General features: G+C 41.3%; 2 protein-coding genes, 3 non-coding genes and 1 pseudogene across 9 annotated transcripts in view; 2 read left to right on the top strand and 4 right to left on the bottom strand.

The window, feature by feature from the left end:
- Sf3b3 (splicing factor 3b, subunit 3) overlaps positions 1–15,466 on the bottom strand; it is a 37,517-nt gene extending 22,051 nt beyond the window's left edge. The window contains exons 1-10 of one of the 3 annotated variants that reach the window (NM_001106187.2): positions 15,345–15,447; positions 13,169–13,305; positions 11,432–11,758; positions 10,573–10,745; positions 9,942–10,083; positions 8,640–8,752; positions 7,357–7,494; positions 6,457–6,560; positions 4,729–4,894; positions 3,004–3,099 (exon numbers count right to left, since the gene is read on the bottom strand). In NM_001106187.2, coding sequence (NP_001099657.2) covers positions 3,004–3,099; positions 4,729–4,894; positions 6,457–6,560; positions 7,357–7,494; positions 8,640–8,752; positions 9,942–10,083; positions 10,573–10,745; positions 11,432–11,758; positions 13,169–13,238 — 1,329 coding nt within the window. In that variant the 5' untranslated portion in view covers positions 13,239–13,305; positions 15,345–15,447. Of the gene's footprint in view, positions 1–3,003; positions 3,100–4,728; positions 4,895–6,456; positions 6,561–7,356; positions 7,495–8,639; positions 8,753–9,941; positions 10,084–10,572; positions 10,746–11,431; positions 11,759–13,168; positions 13,306–15,227 lie in introns of all 3 variants that reach the window. The other 2 variants (XM_006255620.5, XM_063277936.1) reach the window with 2 other exon arrangements.
- Positions 1,034–2,044, top strand: LOC108348936 (60S ribosomal protein L7a pseudogene; annotated as a pseudogene).
- Mir3084a (microRNA 3084a) lies at positions 4,363–4,429 on the bottom strand. The gene has a single exon (NR_128674.1). It is a non-coding gene; the product is annotated as a microRNA 3084a (primary transcript).
- On the bottom strand, positions 7,685–7,773 carry Snord111 (small nucleolar RNA, C/D box 111). The gene has a single exon (XR_005497126.1). It is a non-coding gene; the product is annotated as a small nucleolar RNA SNORD111 (small nucleolar RNA).
- Positions 11,073–11,148, bottom strand: LOC120098709 (small nucleolar RNA SNORD111). The gene has a single exon (XR_005497127.1). It is a non-coding gene; the product is annotated as a small nucleolar RNA SNORD111 (small nucleolar RNA).
- A 213-nt stretch (positions 15,467–15,679) lies between the features above and the next one.
- Cog4 (component of oligomeric golgi complex 4) overlaps positions 15,680–18,860 on the top strand; it is a 34,049-nt gene continuing 30,868 nt past the window's right edge. Inside the window, exons 1-2 of one of the 3 annotated variants that reach the window (XM_063278138.1) lie at positions 15,680–15,881; positions 18,724–18,806. In XM_063278138.1, coding sequence (XP_063134208.1) covers positions 15,723–15,881; positions 18,724–18,806 — 242 coding nt within the window. In that variant the 5' untranslated portion in view covers positions 15,680–15,722. Of the gene's footprint in view, positions 15,882–18,723; positions 18,807–18,860 lie in introns of those variants that run through there. The other 2 variants (NM_001108449.1, XM_063278137.1) reach the window with 2 other exon arrangements.

Below are 18,860 nucleotides of genomic sequence, written 5' to 3' on the forward strand. Positions count from 1 at the left end.
ATGGCCATATCCCAAACCAAACCAAACCAAACCAAACCAAACCAAACAAAACCAAACCAAACCAAACCACCCAGATCTACAGCAGCACGTTATTGCTTTCTCTCAATTCCACAATGCCACACATGTCAGGAAGAATACTGCGTTGCCCCTGGGCTAACAATCACCTTACAAGTGGCTCACAACTCTCAACCAGGGAGGGTTTGTTGCTGTTTAACTACACTTCGACATTCCTTAAGGACAGCCAGGAGTGGGTTAGACACCCTCTCTGTATTTATTATTTTTGGAATTTTTGTTAACACAAAACTGCTTTACGATAGATTTGTTATTGTTAGCTAAAACAGAGACAGAGTAGACAGCTTAATGCATAGCACTATTTAACTATATATTATAAAAAGAGCGAATAAACTTAAGGCACTATCCTTTTGAGTTTCCAAGTAGACAGTAGAACACAAAAAACTACGGTTAAACTTAACTGTCTATACTCTACCAAATAGGTAACTGCTTTTAATCCAAGTACGGCAACAGTCTAAGTTAGACACAGACATACAAAAAGGAACAAAGCAATAATCAACAATTTTAAATTATTTTCAAAATACAACAAAAGCTCTGCATATAAAGTAAGAACAAAAGGCAAGGCATTAAAAAGCAACCACAGAACTGGAGAGATGGCGTAGAGGTTAAGAGCACTGGCTGCTCTTCCAGCGGTCCTGAGTTCAATTCCCAGCACCTACATCATGGTATCTCACAACCATCTGTAATGGGACCAGATGCCCTCTTCTGGTGTGTCTGAAGACATCAACACTGTATTCATATATATAAAACAAAAACAAACAAACAAACAAACAAACAAACAAAAACCTGAAAAAAATGAAAAGCAACTATGGACTGCTCTATCTTACACTGTACAAAGCGCTCTTCCTTTTTGTGTGGAAAGAGTTAATGTGTATCAAATCTTCATTAGGAGCTAATGAACAGTAAGAGTAATCAAAACCTTTGGCTCCCTGCAAGTAGGCTGAGACAGTGGAACTAGCTTCAGTAAGACTTTTTCTTTAAAAACAAAAAAGAAGCTGGGTAGTGACGGCATATGCCTTTTATCCCAGCACTCAGGAGGCAGAAGCAAGAGGATCTTGAGTTTGAGGCCAGTCTGGTCTACAGAGTGTGTTCCAGAACAGCTAAGGGTTACACAGAAAAACCAGAAACCCTGTCTTAAAAAACAAACGGCTCTCTCCTCCAGCCGAGCAAAATGCCCAAAGGAAAGAAGGCCAAGGGGAAGAAGGTGGCCCTGGCCCCCGCCGTGGTCAAGAAACAAGAGGCCAAAAAGGTGGTCAATCCTTTGTTGGAGAAAAGGCCTAAGAACTTCAGCATTGGGCAGGACATCCAGCCCAAAAGAGATCTCACGCGCTTCATCAAATGGACCCACTACATCAGGCTGCAGCGGCAAAGAGCCATCCTCTGTAAGTGGCTCAAAGTACCGCCTGCCATCAACCAATTCACCCAGGCCCTGGACAGGCAGACAGCGACTCAGCTGCTTAAGCTTGCCCACAAGTACAGGCCAGAGACAAAGCAGGAGAAAAAGCAGAGGCTGCTGGCCCGAGCTGAGAAGAAAGCTGCTGGCAAAGGGGACGTCCCAACTAAGAGACCACCTGTCCTCTGAGCAGGGGTCAATACAGTCACCACTTTGGTGGAGAACAAGAAGGCTCAGCTGGTGGAGATTGCCCATGATGTAGACCCCATTGAGCTGGTGGTTTTCCTACCTGCCCTTTGTCGAAAGATGGGGGTGCCCTACTGCATCATCAAGGGAAAGGCCAGGCTGGGGTGCCTGGTCCACAGGAAGATGTGCACCACTGTTGCCTTCACACAGGTTAACTCGGAAGACAAGGGTGCTCTGGCTAAGCTGGTGGAAGCTATTAGGACCAATTATAATGACAGATATGACGAGATCCGCCTCCACTGAGGAGGCAACGTCCTGGGTCCTAAGTCTGTGGCTCGCATTGCCAAGCTGGAAAAGGCAAAGGCTAAAGAACTCGCCACTAAACTGGGTTAAATGTACACTTCAGTTTTCTGTACATAAATAAAATTACAAAATTATCTTCCAAAAAAAAAAAAATGGGCTGGAGAGATGGAGAGTGGTTAAGAGCACCGACTGCTCTTCCAGAGGTCCTGAGTTCAATTCCCAGCAACCACATGGTGGCTCACAACCATCTGTTATGAGATCTGATGGCCCCTTCTGGTGTGTCTGAAGACAGCGACAGTGTACTCATATAATAAATAAATAAATAAATAAATAAATAAATCTTAAAAAACAAACGAGGACAGGGACCAGAAACTGAGAAAGGGAAAGACAGAAAGAGAAGAAAAAGAGAAAAGGCAAACCAGCACACACAAGCTGGTTTTAAATTTTATCCAGGACACTCAATACTGAAAAAATGGATATTTGGTAGGGAAAATGTTTTCAGATTTCCAAAACAATATAACAAACACTTTCTATAGACTATCTGTATTTTCAAAACCATGTTAAACAAACTAGGTCTGAACTCAAAAACCCTCCTACCTCTGCCTAATGTGGCTCAAGTTACTATACTGTGCCCACTTTTATAACTAGAGCATGCGGTAACTTAAGCTAGCTCAACCAGACAACAAATACATTAACTGAATTTTACAGAACAAAAACTTAATTAAAAGCTGCTACTTAGTAAAGACAGACTTAAAACCAAGGTCATCTGGGCTATATTTTCAACAAATACTGATTAAAAACAGACAATAGTTTGCCAACCACAACTGGTCACTGAAAGTATTATTTACTTCTGCCAGGATGCGCAGGGAGTGAATCTGAACTGCGAGCCTAGTAAGTTAAGGAGTAGGTAATCTAAACCAGGGGAAAGATAAAGTACATTTCTGTCCGTACAAACAGTAATTTATCTTTCATTTCTGAAAAGTAAGCCTGTATAATCGGTGCCCGGCTTCCTTTCACACCAAAAGAGAACCAAAAAATTCACATCTTACCTCAAGTCCATGTCTTAAGACTCTCAGAGACGACCGGGGTCCCCTACCACAGGCTACATACAGCTGTGGAGTGTCTTCATTGGCCAAATCAGCTATCTGCACAGACAAGAAAAAAAGTCTATTATGCCACATTTTTAAGCACAATTACAAGAGGACAAACTATTCTCTGATTTGAAGTTACATAAGGGCTACTAACTGGAAAAAGAGAAAAGGTCCCAGCATTCCACATTTAAAGATTTATTTATTTATTCCATGTATGTGAGTACACTGTCACTGTCTTTTGACAGACCAGAAGAGGGCATCGGATCCCATTACAGATGGTCCTTAGGAAGAGCTGTCAGTGCTCTTAACCACTGAGCCATCTTCTCCAGCCCCAAGCATTCCACATTTAACAGAACCAAAAAACCACACTAGAAATGGCTCAGCAATTAAGAGTGTCCACTCTTCTTCTAGAGATTCTGAGTTCAATCCCCAGCAACCACCACATGGTGGCTTACCACCGTCTGTAATGGGATCCAATGGCCTCTTTTGGTGTGTCTGAAGTCAGCCAACAGTGTACTCATATATATAAAAATAAGTAAATATTAAAAAAACAACACAACAACAATAACAACAACAAAAACCACCTTGTAGGGTATAGTAGCAAACACCTTTATTCCCAGCACTCCAGAAGCAGAACCAGCAGGAAGAGGCAGGAAGACTTGAGTTTAAGACTATCCTAGTCTACAGAGTTCCAAAGACTGCAAGGACTGCACACAGAAATAATGCTCAAAAACCAACCAACCAACTAAACAAACAAAACAAACAAACAAAAAAAAAAAACAAAAACACTCATGCAATTTATTCAGAAGTCAAAAAGAAACTTTGATATCATGTGCAATGAAGTGTTGTTAAATCTGACTTGCATCCAAGATTAGTGTTTCCTTCTACTTATCAGTGCCAAACTACACTGAATTATAACGTTGTTACCAATAAAAGTAATTACCAAGTTTTCAGGTATTCCAAGAGTCATTTATTCTAACCAGTACTTCAAAAACCTATGGGCCCCATTGTTATTAGCTGCATACCCACATACGTGCATATCACGCAGTTAGCCAACTCCTAGGTGACTACACGAGGACAGCTGTGAACTCGAACCTCACCACCCAGCCAGGCACGGCAGCTTACACCTCTAATCCCAGCAGTGAGGAGGTTGAGGCAGGAGGATAGTTAAGTTCAAAACTAGATTTTTTTTCCCCCTGGAGCTGAGGACCGAACCCAGGGCCTTGCGCTTGCTAGGCAAGTGCTTTACCACTGAGCTACCACCAACCCCAAAACTAGTTTTTTTAAATTTTTATTTTTTTTATTATTTTTTTTTTATTTTTGTCTGAAGGGGACTGGCAGAATTACTGTATGCAGTTACTCTGCTAATGAACCTTCAACTATTAGTATAGCACATAAGAATTAACACTGCTCACACAGTCAAAGGAAAGCAGGTCAATGAAATGTGCAGTGAAAACTAGATTGGAGCTATACAGACTAAGACTGTCTTGTCTCAAAACAAACAGCCCTCATAAATTGATACGTCCCTGAACTTCTGTTAACTACCAGGTTTCCATAGCAACGATTTCACAGATAAGCAGTTTTCAGACTACATCTCATATTGAGGAAAACTTTAAACCATTACATTTCAGATTTAATAATAGTCAGCTGGCATAGTTGAGAAGTAATTGAATAAAGTCACACCTGGCAAAAGAGAATAGGAGAGAGGCTGTCCAGTTCATCCACCAGCACGAGATTTTTGAGTGGTCTCGGCTGAAAGAAGAATGTGTCTCCTTCTTCTAAAGGCATGGCAGATGAAAACTCAGGCTCTTCATCATCATCTCCAAGATGGGCAATTTGATACAAGTAACTAAGGACAAAGCAAAAGAGATTTTCTTTGGCACAGGTCACAGTATGCTTGGAAGTGGGACGTGACAGCAGTTTGCTGTATAGGTTTCAAGGGGAGAGACGAAACAAGGTACTCAGAACAAATGGCAGGAAGTGCAGAGCACGTGTAGGCAGGGGAGAGCTCGGCTGCAAGAGTGCTCGGCACACAAGCATGGGGACCTGCGTTCAGATTCCCAATACTCATGTGAAAAGCAGGATGCAGCAGCTACACCTGTGATCCCAGAGCTGGGGAGACAGTCCCAGATCCCTGTCCTAGCCAGTCCACACAGAACCAGTTGTTTCAGGTTCTGTCTCAGAAAATAAGGTAAAGAGCTACTGAGGAAGACCTGACGTCCATGTCTGACCTACATACCCACACTTCTACTGCACATAATTCATACATGCCACAAAATTCTAAAAAGCATCTAATTTTAATTACGAGAAAACTGAGCTCAGTTTCCAGTAAACTGTTTTGCAGACATGTTAGTAGACAGCGGCAAGGCCCTGTCATTCATAAGTAATTTGGAATTGTGGATACTGGTCTTAAACTGCTCATTAGAGTTCAGATTTCTTCTGTATGGCAATGAAAATCCATCAAAGTTTGTTAATACTGAGATACAGGAAATAATGTCACTAACATAATAACTACATTATCAATAAGGTAATGTCCCATCTTGTTAAGTTTGACTCTTTATAAAGACTGGATTTTGCAGGAAAGCAAAGCAAATTAAATTTAGACTGGAAACAGTGTAGTAAGAAAAACTAGAACTTGTACACTTGACTAAAAGGAGTAGAGGAAAAATAAACTCAGACTCCACAAGTCACTAGAAGAGGCCCATTAAACAAAAATATTGAGCAAGGCACACTGGCGATACAGGCAGGCAATGTGGATACGAAGAAACTTCAACTGTAGGTCTGTACAAGAGAGCACATGTAGAAAAAAATCTCTCTGGCTTTACTTTTCGTTAGAAAATCACCTCACTATGCAGCCCAAGCTGGTCCCATACTTGAGATCTTCCTGCCTCAGCCCATACTTACAGACATTCAGGATAGTAATGGAATTCACTACAGTAAAGGAAGCTAACAATGAAAATTAACACAAAAACGGGGTTGGAGGAAGGACTTGGGGTGGTATTTTAAAAGCACTTGCTGCTCTTGCTGAGGACCTGAGTTTGGTTCCCAGCATCCCTACCTTGACAGCTCACAAACACTGGAACTCCAGTTCTAGATGCCTCGCCTGACCTTCTACATATATGTGGGGCATGTACATGCACTCAGTATACATACATAGAAAATGTAATTTTAAACAACTCTAAAAACCCACAAAAAAGATAATGCAGTAGAAGAAAAGGGATAGGGAGAATGAATAAAAAGGGAAAACGAGAGCAACACTTCTGAAAAACCTCAACTATTCTATGAAAAGGTCCCCAACACCTCCTGTCTGCTAACTTTTACTATGTGTGGTAACCTAGGGGTTATAGTGGTAAGCTAAAATAAATAAATAAATGAATGAATAAATAAACAAATAAAAAAAGGATTACTTACTGATTTCCAAATTCTGATGCCACAAAAAGGAAGCCTGTTTTAAGCACACACATAGCAGCAGCAACAGGAACAGTATCAAAATACTTGAGGCGGATCTCAGTTACCTGGAACAGAAGGACGGTGTATAGGCAGGTGCAGCTTAGCCACAGAAGCCTGCTCTGTGCACCACAAGTGAACAAAGGACAGTGCAGCCAGCCTGAGGGGTTAAACATAGCTACTGCTTTTTCTGCTTCAATGTCAGTTACTTTGGACTGAGAATACACAGCAGAGAAAAACTAAACATCTTAAGTGGCTTTACAAGGTCAGATACTTGTTAGCCAGAATGAGAAAACCCAAATTCAAATTCAAACCAAAAGGTAACCACTTTCTAATGTATCTAAATTTCTAAATTTTTCCCTCTTTTACTCAAAGTAGATTCTGGTCTCACACCATACATCCCAACCAGTTTCCCCTCCTTCACTTCTCCCGGCTTTTCCCAGCCCATCTCCCCCAGATTCACCCCCCTCCAGTTCCTCTTCTGAAAAGGAAGACCTCCTTCTGACTTGTTGAGAATCAGTTGCACTTGCTCCCTATCTTGGTGCAGGGAAAAGTTATGAAGTATAGATGTTAAGCAGCTTTGAGAGCCAGGTAGTGGTGGCACACACTTTAACCCCAGCACTCAAGAGGCAGGGACAAGCACATTCTGAGTTCTAAGTGAGCCTAGTCTACAGAGCTATGACTGGCAAGGCAAATCCCATCTCAAAAAAGCAAAAACAGTAACAAAAAAAGTAAAACAGCTTTGTAAATCTTACATGCACAAACAGCAGGTACTTTAGACAAAGGTTTTAAATTATATTCAAATTAAAAATCAAGATAGACTACAGCAAATAGATACTCCCCCTCCATCCATGTTCTATTTACCATATCTTCATCTGTCTCCAAAGTGATCTTAAAGATATCTCCCTGCTCCGTTTGGGCCAAAAAGAAGAACATGGACTTGGTCTTATGGGTGGCAGAGCAAACAAAAATCATTCCTCTTTCAGGGTCATCCAGGTCATTCTGGCAAAACCAGAAACAGAGCCAACATCTTAGAAATAAGCAACTCAGTATTCTGGAATTCATCTTTTACAAAAAGGAACTCTACAGACTACTCAAGGACTAAGATGCAAACATTGCCCACCATAGCTGTTAACAACTAAAGCTTGCCCACCCCACCCCGTGACCAAGAAACTGCTAATATTCCACTCTGCAGCCTCATCAGATCAGCAAGGCAAAAATCATCTCCAGAGGAGAATGTCAGAGAAGAGACACGAATTAAATAGTCATCATTTCAGGCTGGACATAATAATTTAAAAACAAAAAGCACACTCATCCACACTGCCATGGAAACCATCCATCACCACCAGCCTGTGTAGTACCAAGTTCCCACTCCCCTACAAATAAGTCTAGTGCTTGGAGTTGTTAAATGTTTTCAAGATTTTAAAAAATATTTCTGCATACAAACTCATAAGTTTTATACCTTTTCACTGCTCCCAAACGAATACAAATTCCTGGCTTAGGAAATGTCTGATCAACAGGCCGATTTCAATGTTTTTTCACAAGATTAAATTTTATCGCTTAACCTATAAGGTTTGACCCAGAACCAATATTAAAAATATGTAAGTTGAGGGAGGAAAAATGTAAGAACTGACTCAGTAATAAGACTGGTACTGTATCCACATAATGAACAGACCAGAAAGGGAAGAATATTTACGATCTATAAAAAAAAAAAAATCCTAAGTCTGTACCCGCACAATGACATGACCTTAATAAAGTGATAACTTGCTTAATATGTAGAGTGCACAAAGCCCTGCACTCCAAAGTATTAATTAATAATTTCCCCTTTAAAACATACCCAGTTTTAGAAAAGCAACTTATCTTTTTACATAACCAAAACATGGCAACAGACAAATTTAAGAGACTAAGCTGGTGAGATGGTGCAGCAGGTAGTACGCTTGTCAACCTGAGTTCAAACGGAGTCCCTCATGATGGAAGGACAAACTGACTCCTGCAGCTTCTCCTCCGACCTCCATACACGAACCATGGCATACATGCACACAGAGTAATAAATAGAAGAGAGAGGAAGATACTATGGTGGATCATTAAGAGCAAACAAACAAGCTAATTCATTCCCTAGTCAGCTGTTGCTCTATGGTAGACTTTACCCGTCTCCTGGGAATTGGACATCGGATGTCTGGCTGGTCACCAAAGTTCTTGTAGGTGATATAATTCTCAGAGCAGATCAGCACTCCACTTGGACCATCTGACCCTCCAGGAACTGTGAGAGGGAAAAAGCTTAAATATTTTGCACTGCTTTGATTGTCAACTGTTCTCCTTCCCACCAATGATGCTAAAACCAAGTGCTTCTTTTGATGTCCGCCTCTAATCAAGTACTTGGAAAGCAGGGGCAAGAGGGTCAAAAGTCAAATGGTCTTCAGTTACAAAGTGAGTTTGAGGCTGGTCTGAGAGATCCTGTCTCTAAAAAAATTAAAATAAAGCCAAGCATGGTAGTTTCCATCTGTAATCTTGATCAAGAGTTTAAGCCACCTTTAGTTACGTGAAAACTCTTGAAGCCAGCATGAGGAATGAGAAAATTTCAAAAATTAAAACCCAGCTCAGCTGGTAAAGTACTTGCCGTGTAAGCATGAGGCCCCTTTAAAAGCTGTGAGCGAAAGCACACCTGAGCCCCGGGCGTGGGGTGGGTGATATCCCTGGGGCTCGCTGGCACTGCTCAGAACTGCTGAGCTGCACCTCCAGTCCCTTCTCAAGTCTGACATTCATATAAGGCCATATGATCTCATATAGTTTTATTCTTTTAAATAAGTAGCTTTTATTATCTTACTAGTGTCTAATGTGTTTTTCCTTTTCTTTTGAGACAGGAGTCTCATGTATACCCATAGCTGGCCTCAAACACAGTCAGATCCAACTGTGTCCACCTCTCAAGACCTGTAACTCATTCTGAGAAAGGCTGGCCTCCAACTCAGAGATCCCCCACTGGAATCAAAGAGGGGAGCACCTGGCCTTTTTTTTAAAAAAACAAAACAACAACAACAACAACAACAACAACAAAAAACAAAAAAAAAACCCCCAAAACTTTACCATCTTTAGCCTCAAGAAACAGAAACCTGATATGGTAGCGAACATCTGTAATTCCAGCACTAGAGAAACTAAGGCAAGAATGGCCTTGATTTCAAGGTCAACTTAGTCTACCTAATGAGGACTATAGAATGAGAACTTGTCTAAAACAACGCAACAAAAACATATAAAACATTAGGTTTTCTACAATGAGATTAAGATCCAAATCCTGTGTGGTAAGCACCCATGTGGCAGCTTACAATGGTCTGTAACTCCAGATCACAGGGATCCAATGTCTTTTTCTGGTCTCTATAGACATGCACACAAGCAAAACACCCAGATAAAGTAAGTTTTTTCCCCTAAAGGCACAAAGGAGCACTGCAGAAAAGTACCTGTAATAAGGAAGTTGCCATGTTCCTCCAACGGTTCACTGTATTTCCGAACCACGTGATTTAAACCAAGGTCCAATTCATAGAAAGTAAGTGTCTGCTGGGTATTGGCTGCTGCTTCCCCTGTTGGATCATTGTCTGCTTCCTGTAAGACAGTGCACAAAAACTAATCAAGTCTTTGACTTGGGAAGGATATCAGGATTTTACATACAATGAAGTAAAGGTTCAGAGTCCAAATAGTTTGACAAAGTTTAGCAATCTCTATGTTGGACCCTGGGCTGTCAGCCTCCACTAGAGGGAGGCGCTCTGGCTAAAGCAAAGACTGGCATGTTTTGCCTTTTACTACTTCCCTTAAACAACGCCCCTCCCCCCAAACCCAAATAGAACTCTGCTTTTCTCATGCAGCTCCTCTTAATAAATGTCTCAGATCAGAGCAGTCATTTAAATCTGAACAGATAATACTAGTCAAGTGCACCCAAGATTTTCAGTCAAGCATTCATATCAAGAAAAAGATCCGCTAGCAAGAATGATTTTAATATCTACATATACAATTAAAATTATTTTAGGAAAAAAATCTGAGATGACTAAAACAGAGAGAGAGAGAAGAAGGGAGGAGAGAGAGAGACCCTGGTACCTCATAATCCATTTCCAGACAAGCAAACATAGGATTTTCAAATCCCACATCTACTCCAACCACATGGTACACTAGAGTGTTTGCTTTGTGGGCCTCCAGGGGAGATGAAATGGTAAGTCGGGCTGCAGCGTCTCTGTTCAAGATATACACCAATTTCTGCTTCTCAATCGCACCTATTGTTGGAGGAGATGAAAGAGCAGATTTCCACATGAGAAGACAGACGCCTAGACATTCATTCTTTTAAGTAAGACCATTAGCAGTCACCACTAACTGTCCAAACATACTGCCCTCTACTGCTGGCAGACAACACCTTTTCAGAAAATCATCATAACCCCTTCTAACAAACATCTTAACATCCCCCCAATTCTTCAGAAATGTTTAAGGTGCCCGGGACATTAAGGTACACTGAGAGATGGGACAATAGCCAATCAGTCTGTTAACTCCTTTTTGAATTAGGCCCAGTTGTTTTGTAACTGGGCAAAGGGTGGCTTGCCCTCTAGAGGCCTGATCAGATACACAGAATCTCCAAGAATTCTTCAGAGAAGAGACATGATTGTGAATCATCACTTCAGGCTGAAGAAAGCAACCAAACCACACAACTGAGATCAATTCACTGTGGCCTTTGCTGCAGAAAAAATAAATTCATTCAATTAAATAATGTAGTTTACTTTATGACTTTGTTTTAAAAGGAAATCTTTAGCAAAATGAAAAATCAACTTAGTAAATATCAATGTAATGCCAAATGTTAATGATTAAGTGATAAACTGGCACATGGCCAAGATCACAGATTGTCTTACACTATGTTGAGCACACATAAAATCCAGAGCAGCACTCAGAGCAAATAAAGTAGGACACTCACTAATCATAACAGCTCTTCCTTTGGGATCCACGGCTAAGAACTGGCCAGGAACAATACGGCGACATCCACTTTTGCCGAAAGTTTCTTGGTGAATTTTCTCAAACATATTCTTTGATGGCTGGTATTCCAAGATAACAATTCGGCCTGAGTCACTGCCAACTACAATGTAGTCTTTGGTGCCACCTGTTAGCCTAAATGCCATAAGTGACCGGATAACACCAAAAACTTCAACAGTGAGAAGGGTATGCACTTTGCCAGTGTTAGGATCTGGGCGAAGTAACTCCAAAATCTTCCCACGGGAAACGACAATTTCCTGTTGTTTGGTTCCTAAGTCACCAAAATGAAGATCATAAACAGAATGAGCCCCCAAAATAACTAGGATGGATAGAAATGACAGTAAAAACAATAGAATAAGTTGGGGAAATCTATGTTTTGAATTAATTTATTGCCTTGAATACCTATAATTGACTAATAAAATTATCAAACAAGCTTTTTATAAAGGGTTACATATGTTAAAAAAAAAACCTTTATTTTCCTAAGACTGGCCACCAATATACCCAATTGTAAGCATCTGTTACTGATAATTACATGGTTGTGCATGGATCTAGATCCTGATGCTTGTTTGGTAAGCACTCTCCCCGTGATGCTGAAGCTAACTCTTAGCTCCACATATGAGTCCAAAACAGAAACAAAAACCTTTGTGTATCGGTGTATGATACATATGTGCGATGTCTAAGTACAGGTGAGCATGTGCCACAAGCACACATGTGAAGGTCAGAGGACAATCTCAGAAGTTAGCTCTCCCCTTCCACCTTGTATAAGACAGGGTCTCCTGTTAGCAACTGCATACACTGGGCGAGCTAGCCTGAAAGCTACCCTGTAAGAGTGCTGCGATTACAGAAGAGCTACTAAATTTAGCTTTATGTAGATTCTAGGGACCCAAACTCAAGTCCTTATACTACTACAGCAAGACTAATACTCATTAATACTAATGAGGATCTCTCCAGCCCTTGGTTATGATAATGATGTTGTGCATATAGGCTGTGACTGTGAGTTCTATGGTGCATGTGAAACCAAGAGGACAACTTTCAGAAGTCAGTTTTCTCCTACATTGGGCTCTAATAATCAACCCTGGCTGTCAGGCTCAGCAACAAGTTGCTTTTATTGGATCTTGTCAGTCTGATTTTTTTTTAAGACTTCCAGCACTCCAAGCAGAGGTGAGAGGATTTCTGTGAGTTTGAGGCCAGCCTGGTCTGCATAGCCTGAACCAGGACAGTCAGAGCTACACAGAGAAAAATCAATCTTGAAAAACAAAGCAGAACAAAACAAACCTGTGCATCCTAGGCTAGCCTCAAGCTCAGGCTGGCCAGCGCTCCTGCTCCTAGAGGTGCCTCAGCCTCCTCAGAGTTACAGGCGTCAGCTAGGACACCATGTTCTTTTATCAAATTTGATGTCAAGCTCAAAATTAAGAACCAGCTCTGGGAAACTAAGGGAGGAGGACTACCAGGTGAGGCCATTTTGGGTTAAAGTGTGACTACCATGACTTACAAAGCTCATGTCTCACAATATACAATTTGGGAAGATATGCCTCTGAAACTGATGACAGGTAATACACAGTAATTTAACACAAACTCCACACCAACATTTTTCTTGTAAATGGGAAACATTTCAACAAAAGGTAAGCAAAATATATAGTAATTCATTTCCTTTCACAAAAATAAGACCTATAGCACTTACCAGAGAAGTTGCCATGGATGGCAAAGCTGATGCCAGTGGCCCGCTGTAAGGTCAAGTTGTACAGAAACATGATGACAAGCAAAGCTGTGACACTCAGTCACGTCTTGGTTATGGCAACAGTTCCAAGTCAAAGCAGGCTATGGACACAAAAACAAAAGAATTTTTTAAAAAAGGAACTCTGTATGGGAACTTCTTGTTGAAGGCAGAACAGGCAGTTACGTGTGCTTTCTCCATGTGCTTCCTAAGCAGGCATGAAGGCCTGGGTTTCAATCTTAAGGGGAAAAAACACACCACCATTTAGGTAGTAGGTACCATTCTAATGTACTGCATCCTTCACTCTTCATTTCATGTGAACTCTATGAAAGCCTGCATACTGGTATAAACACTCAAGAGGCTGAGGCAGGAGGACATCTGCAAGTGTAAGATCAGTATAAGCTGCACAGTGAATTCCAGAATGGACAATACAGAAATACCCTGGTCTTAGTTTTTCCTCTTTCTTTCACATAGTTCTGGCTATCCTAGAACTCACAGATTCCCCAGCCTATGCCCGAGGCACTGGAATTAAAGGTGTGTCCCAACACCCCCCCACACCCAAGGAATTTAGAGAGAGAGAGAGAGCGAGCGCGAGCTCGAGCGCTAGCTATCCTGGATCTCTTCTGTAACCCTAGTACTAGAGAGGCAGAGGAAGGAGGATTATAAGTTCAGTTCCAGCCTACGATACAGAGTGAGACCCTATCTCAAAAACCAAAACCAAACTTCTACGGTCAAGGAAACCTATGCTCAAAAATTATATCCATTGTCCAACATACAGAAAGTGGTGAAACTTGTTCAATTAATGCAACATGCCTTTTGCCATTTTTTGTCAGACAAATGAAAACCTATAGTTAACTGTAGTTCAACGGTCATGTTATTCAAGACTCAAAAAAACCTCAGATCCATTTCTCAGGAACCCCACTCTCTAGGGGTATAAATCTTACCAACTCCAATCTTCCCATATGCTTATATGTGCAAATTCAAGAACATATATTTATACCATTATTTTATGTCCTCTCTTTAACCAAAGGATGAATTTTCTGAGAAACCAGTAACAAGACGGTTTTCTGCTAAAAATACAGAGAACCTCACTCAATGCCTATAATTAGCCAAACTGTTAACACACTATGTAAGTGAATGAGTTATACCTCTTAAGACTTGTTCCTAATGGTCGAACTGGCATTGGCAACTTGAGGGATTTAAAATTTAATACTTGTTAAATTAAACTTTTAGAGGACGCCTCACAATTTACAAGACTGTCATGTGTGAGTTACAGTTGCACCATAAGCAGCCAAAGTTATGTTATGACTTCGGGGGTGGGGGTGGGGAGGTGGTACCTAGGTCCAGCTTCCCCTTGTACCTAAGGCTCTATAAAGAGAACTTGGTATTTGTGGCGACGAGAATGAACCCCAGAACCTTGCGCAAGTGCTCTACTAGGTACTGATAGAGGATTAAAATGAGCACCTACGCATTCAGTAAACACTTAAACAAACGGATTTCCACGCATATTGAAGAGGTGCATCCTGGAGGACTATCGGTATCTGTAACTTTAACCGCCAAAACTTGGGAGATCTCTCCTCCCCGCCACTGCCTGTGATTTCTCCCGTTTCAACGTCACCTCATTTTTTTTTTATCTTGCAAAATTTTCAGATAGGTACTATTTGCCTTCTTTTTTTCTTTTACAGTAATAAAGGTTCAGAAGAGAAACACCATTTTGCCCAACTATCAGAGCACAAATCCAAACCAGAGCCCGGGCTCCGAGGCCAGAAACATGTTATTTACACATTCTGAATAGCTGAGTTTTTACACCTTATTATTCCCTCGGTAGAGCCTCCTTATGTAGCCTCGGTGGGACTCCCACTTCCGAGAATACTTCAACTACCCCGCGTGGTGGAAATACACGAGTGTGCCGCCACGTCAGACTTGCAAGCCTTAAAGGACTCGTCCCCACTCTGAGAACAGAAGTGGGAGAAGAGCCCACGAGGCCATTTGCGGACCGCAAGCATTTTCCTAATTTCACGCCTACCGAACCACTCGGGCCTAAAACTGCTTCTGTGGCTCCCGCCAAAGTGCCGGGCAGCTCTCTCCTGTGATCGCTCTCCACTTCCTCCGCTACAGAGAAACTGTGAGGCCACTTCTTTACCCTGCTGCAAGAAGGATGGCTTCGATACCCGACGGATGCTGAATCCCTTCAAGGCCTAAGCCACCACCACTGCCAACCCGCCGGCGTCCGCCATTAGCCTTTCACGATGGGCCTTCGCGTGCCGCGCGACGGAGAAAAAGGTATCCAGCTTCCGCCTGATAACTATATGTGTAATTTTAAGTGCTCCATCTTGCTCCTGCAGTCTTTTAAGTTATCTAAAACTTATACTTTACTGTAAGTTTTCTGTAAAACAGAAGGTTAATTTTAAAAATAGACTTAAAATGTTTTTGATCGGGCATTTCTATGGACAGTCCCAAAGGTTGCCGCGCCAGCGCAGAGGGGACCTCGCGAGCCCGGAAGCGCCGAGTGGGCACCAAGATGGCGGATGTGGAATCCCCTCCGAAGTTGTCAGGAGCGCCTCCACCACCTGAGGGGGTGGGAGGAGGTCACTGCTCCGAAATCTCCACCGAGCTCATTCGCTCTCTGACAGAGCTGCAGGAGCTGGAAGCTGTGTACGAACGACTCTGCGGCGAAGAGGTGAGGAGCTGATCCTCCTTTTTCCTGGACGACCCAGTGGCAGAAGACATAACAAGCAACTGTCTCTACTAGGGAAAACTAAAAAGCACCTTCCCAAGACGCTTTAGTGTAGTTGGGCATTTGGGTACACCTGTCAGTTCTACACACTCAAGCTTATATGGCCTATTACCTGGACTACTTCCTTGTCTGCCTCCGTATTGAATTCCCTGTGGAGTAAAACCGGAAGCGGTGTATGTATTCACATATATGTGTTATATGTATACGTACATATGTATACACCAAATGGCTTTATTTCAGAATAAGAATTGCTTCGTCTTGGGAAGTGAAACGTTATGAAAGTTCCGTCTCGACCCATTTACACGAGAAGTTCATGCAAATTATCTTGAAGTTTTAAACCGTAATCTTGGAGGGAATAATTATGTATGTAATTTTACCATTTCAGTTAAGTGTAGGAGTTTGGACATTTTCTTATTTTGAGACAGCCTCTGTGTCGTCCATATTATCTTCAAATTTGCCACCTTCCTACAGCAACCTCAGAAATTTCCCAAGCTCCTGTCATTATAGGTGAGCTCACAGCTTGCTAGAAGTGTCAAAGCTCCCTGTTAGGAGTTTGAATTTTTTTAAAAATTTATTTATTACATATAAGTACACTGTCACTGTCTAAAGACACACCAGAAGAGGGCATCGGACCCCATTACAGATGGTTGTGAGCCACATGTTGTTGTTGGGAGTTGAATTCCTCTGGAAGAGCGGTCAATGCTCTTAATCACTGAGCCATCTCTCCAGCCCAGGAGTTTGACTTTTTAACACTAAGGCACAGCTGCCTGGTCTCAGACAAGCCATTTCATCTCTTGTACCTTGGATGTATTACGAGCAATAGGTGTGGACAGGATTCTGATTCCTTTCAATTGATAGCATGCTATATCTCTTTATACTTCTGTGACATTTCCATGGCAATCTGGTGCTGACAGTTCACTTTCCAATGTGTACATGGATTCCTTGGAAGTCAGAAGATGTAAACTCTGACCTAAAAGTTTGGCAGCTGTTTTTCAAAGTGAACTTTTTTTTCTTTTTAGACATGGTCTAACTAGCCCTACCTGGCCTGGAACTCACTGTATAGATCGGGCTTGCAATGAACTCCGTAATCTGCCTGCCACTGTCACTCAAGTGCTGAGATTGATGTCACGCAGTTCTCAGAGCACTTTTTTTTTTTTTTTTTTTTTTTTGGTTCTTTTTTTGGAGCTGGGGACCGAACCCAGGGCCTTGCGCTTCCTAGGCAAGCGCTCTACCACTGAGCTAAATCCCCAACCCCTCAGAGCACTTTTAATAGAGGAAAAGACAGTGTTTTCAAATATTGCCTTGCATCAATTCTAGCAGTTTCTCATACTTCCTGTACAAGAAGTGCTTTGAAGTTCACTGCTCTTGATTTAACATTTCTAACTTAATACTCATTGAATCAATTAATACATTGGGGAAATTTTTGAGATCTTTTAAAATGAAGTAGTGTTTGCTCTGTGTTTGTATTTAATGACTGTATGGAAATTTTCCTCTGCATCCTTCTTAGACTACTTTTATTAAACTATGTAGCTAATACTGTTAAATTGTTTACTGCATACTGTGTTATGCACTTTTATTATTCTGTTTCAATTACACAGAAACCCTATAAGGTACATATTGCTCTCCCTACACTGTAATCTCAGCATGCAGGAGGCTGAGGCAGTAGGATTTCAAGTTCATGAACTACACAGAGACCCCTTCTCAAGGGTACATAAATTGATGTAGCACAATAAATGCCATCATTGGCATAGAAATATAGTCACCCCCTCTGAATATAAATATGCAGGAAGAAAGGGTTAAAAAAAACCCTATGGTCTCTTTGGAAATTTTATTTCTTTAGCTACTATATTTTATTTTGTTCTTTTTAAAAATTTATGTGAATGGGAAAGCAAGTGTGTCATACCACAAGTGTAGAAGGGGGCGGGGACAACTCTCAGAATCGGTCTCTTCTTCTACCATGTAAATGCTGAGGATCAAATTCTAGTCATCAGACATGGAGGCAGGAGTCCTCTCTCCAGTCCTTATTTTGATTCTGAGACAGGATCTCAAATTGGCTTCTCATCCTCCTGCCTGTCTCTTGAATACTGGGATAACAAGGGAACATCACGCATCTGGATTAGCCACTAAATTTTAGAGCCTCTTTGTTTGAAACACTCTACAAGTAATAATGAATAAATATTTGTTCCCATTGAATTATTCATCTGCTAGATGGAATAAGATACACACACAATAAACCAAGTAGAGGGCACATGCATAATCCTAGTACTTGGGAAGTAAGGAAAGAACAAGAATTCAAGGTCATCCCATGTTTCAAAACAAGTGAAGGACCATCCTGGGTTACATGAGATCTTGTATCAAAACAAGCATGAGAAAGATTACACAGCTAATTATTTAATCCAACAAAACAAACCAAAGCAGTATTGAAGTCCAAAGGGACAATAGTGGCGGGGAAAGAAATGAAGTTGACCTTTTAGCTAGGTCCAGTTACATAAATGTACCTCTTACAGGTTTGTTTGTTGTTTTGAGATGGGGTCTCTCTATGTAGTACTTGCTGTTATACAAGACTGGCTTTAAACACAGAGATCCAGATGCCTCCCAATGCTGGCATGAAAAATGTATGTTATCACACCTGGCTTAATTTAAATAAGTTCTTTCTACCTAGGGGTAGAAAGAGAGTTTAATATTTAAACACTTGCCTAGCATGTAAAAGGTCATAAGTTTAGTCCCCTAGTAACTTAAAAAGAAAATTCCCTATATCTATTCTGATGATGTTTGTCTGTTTCAGAAAGTGGTGGAGAAAGAGCTGGATGCTCTTTTGGAACAGCAAAACACCATTGAAAGTAAGATGGTCACTCTCCACAGGATGGGGTGAGTATGTTTCACAGCAAAAGTTGTACACTCCAATGGGGACCAGGATAAAAT

Source organism: Rattus norvegicus, chromosome 19 (genome assembly GCF_036323735.1).
Source record: "Rattus norvegicus strain BN/NHsdMcwi chromosome 19, GRCr8, whole genome shotgun sequence".
Lineage (NCBI taxonomy): Eukaryota > Metazoa > Chordata > Mammalia > Rodentia > Muridae > Rattus > Rattus norvegicus.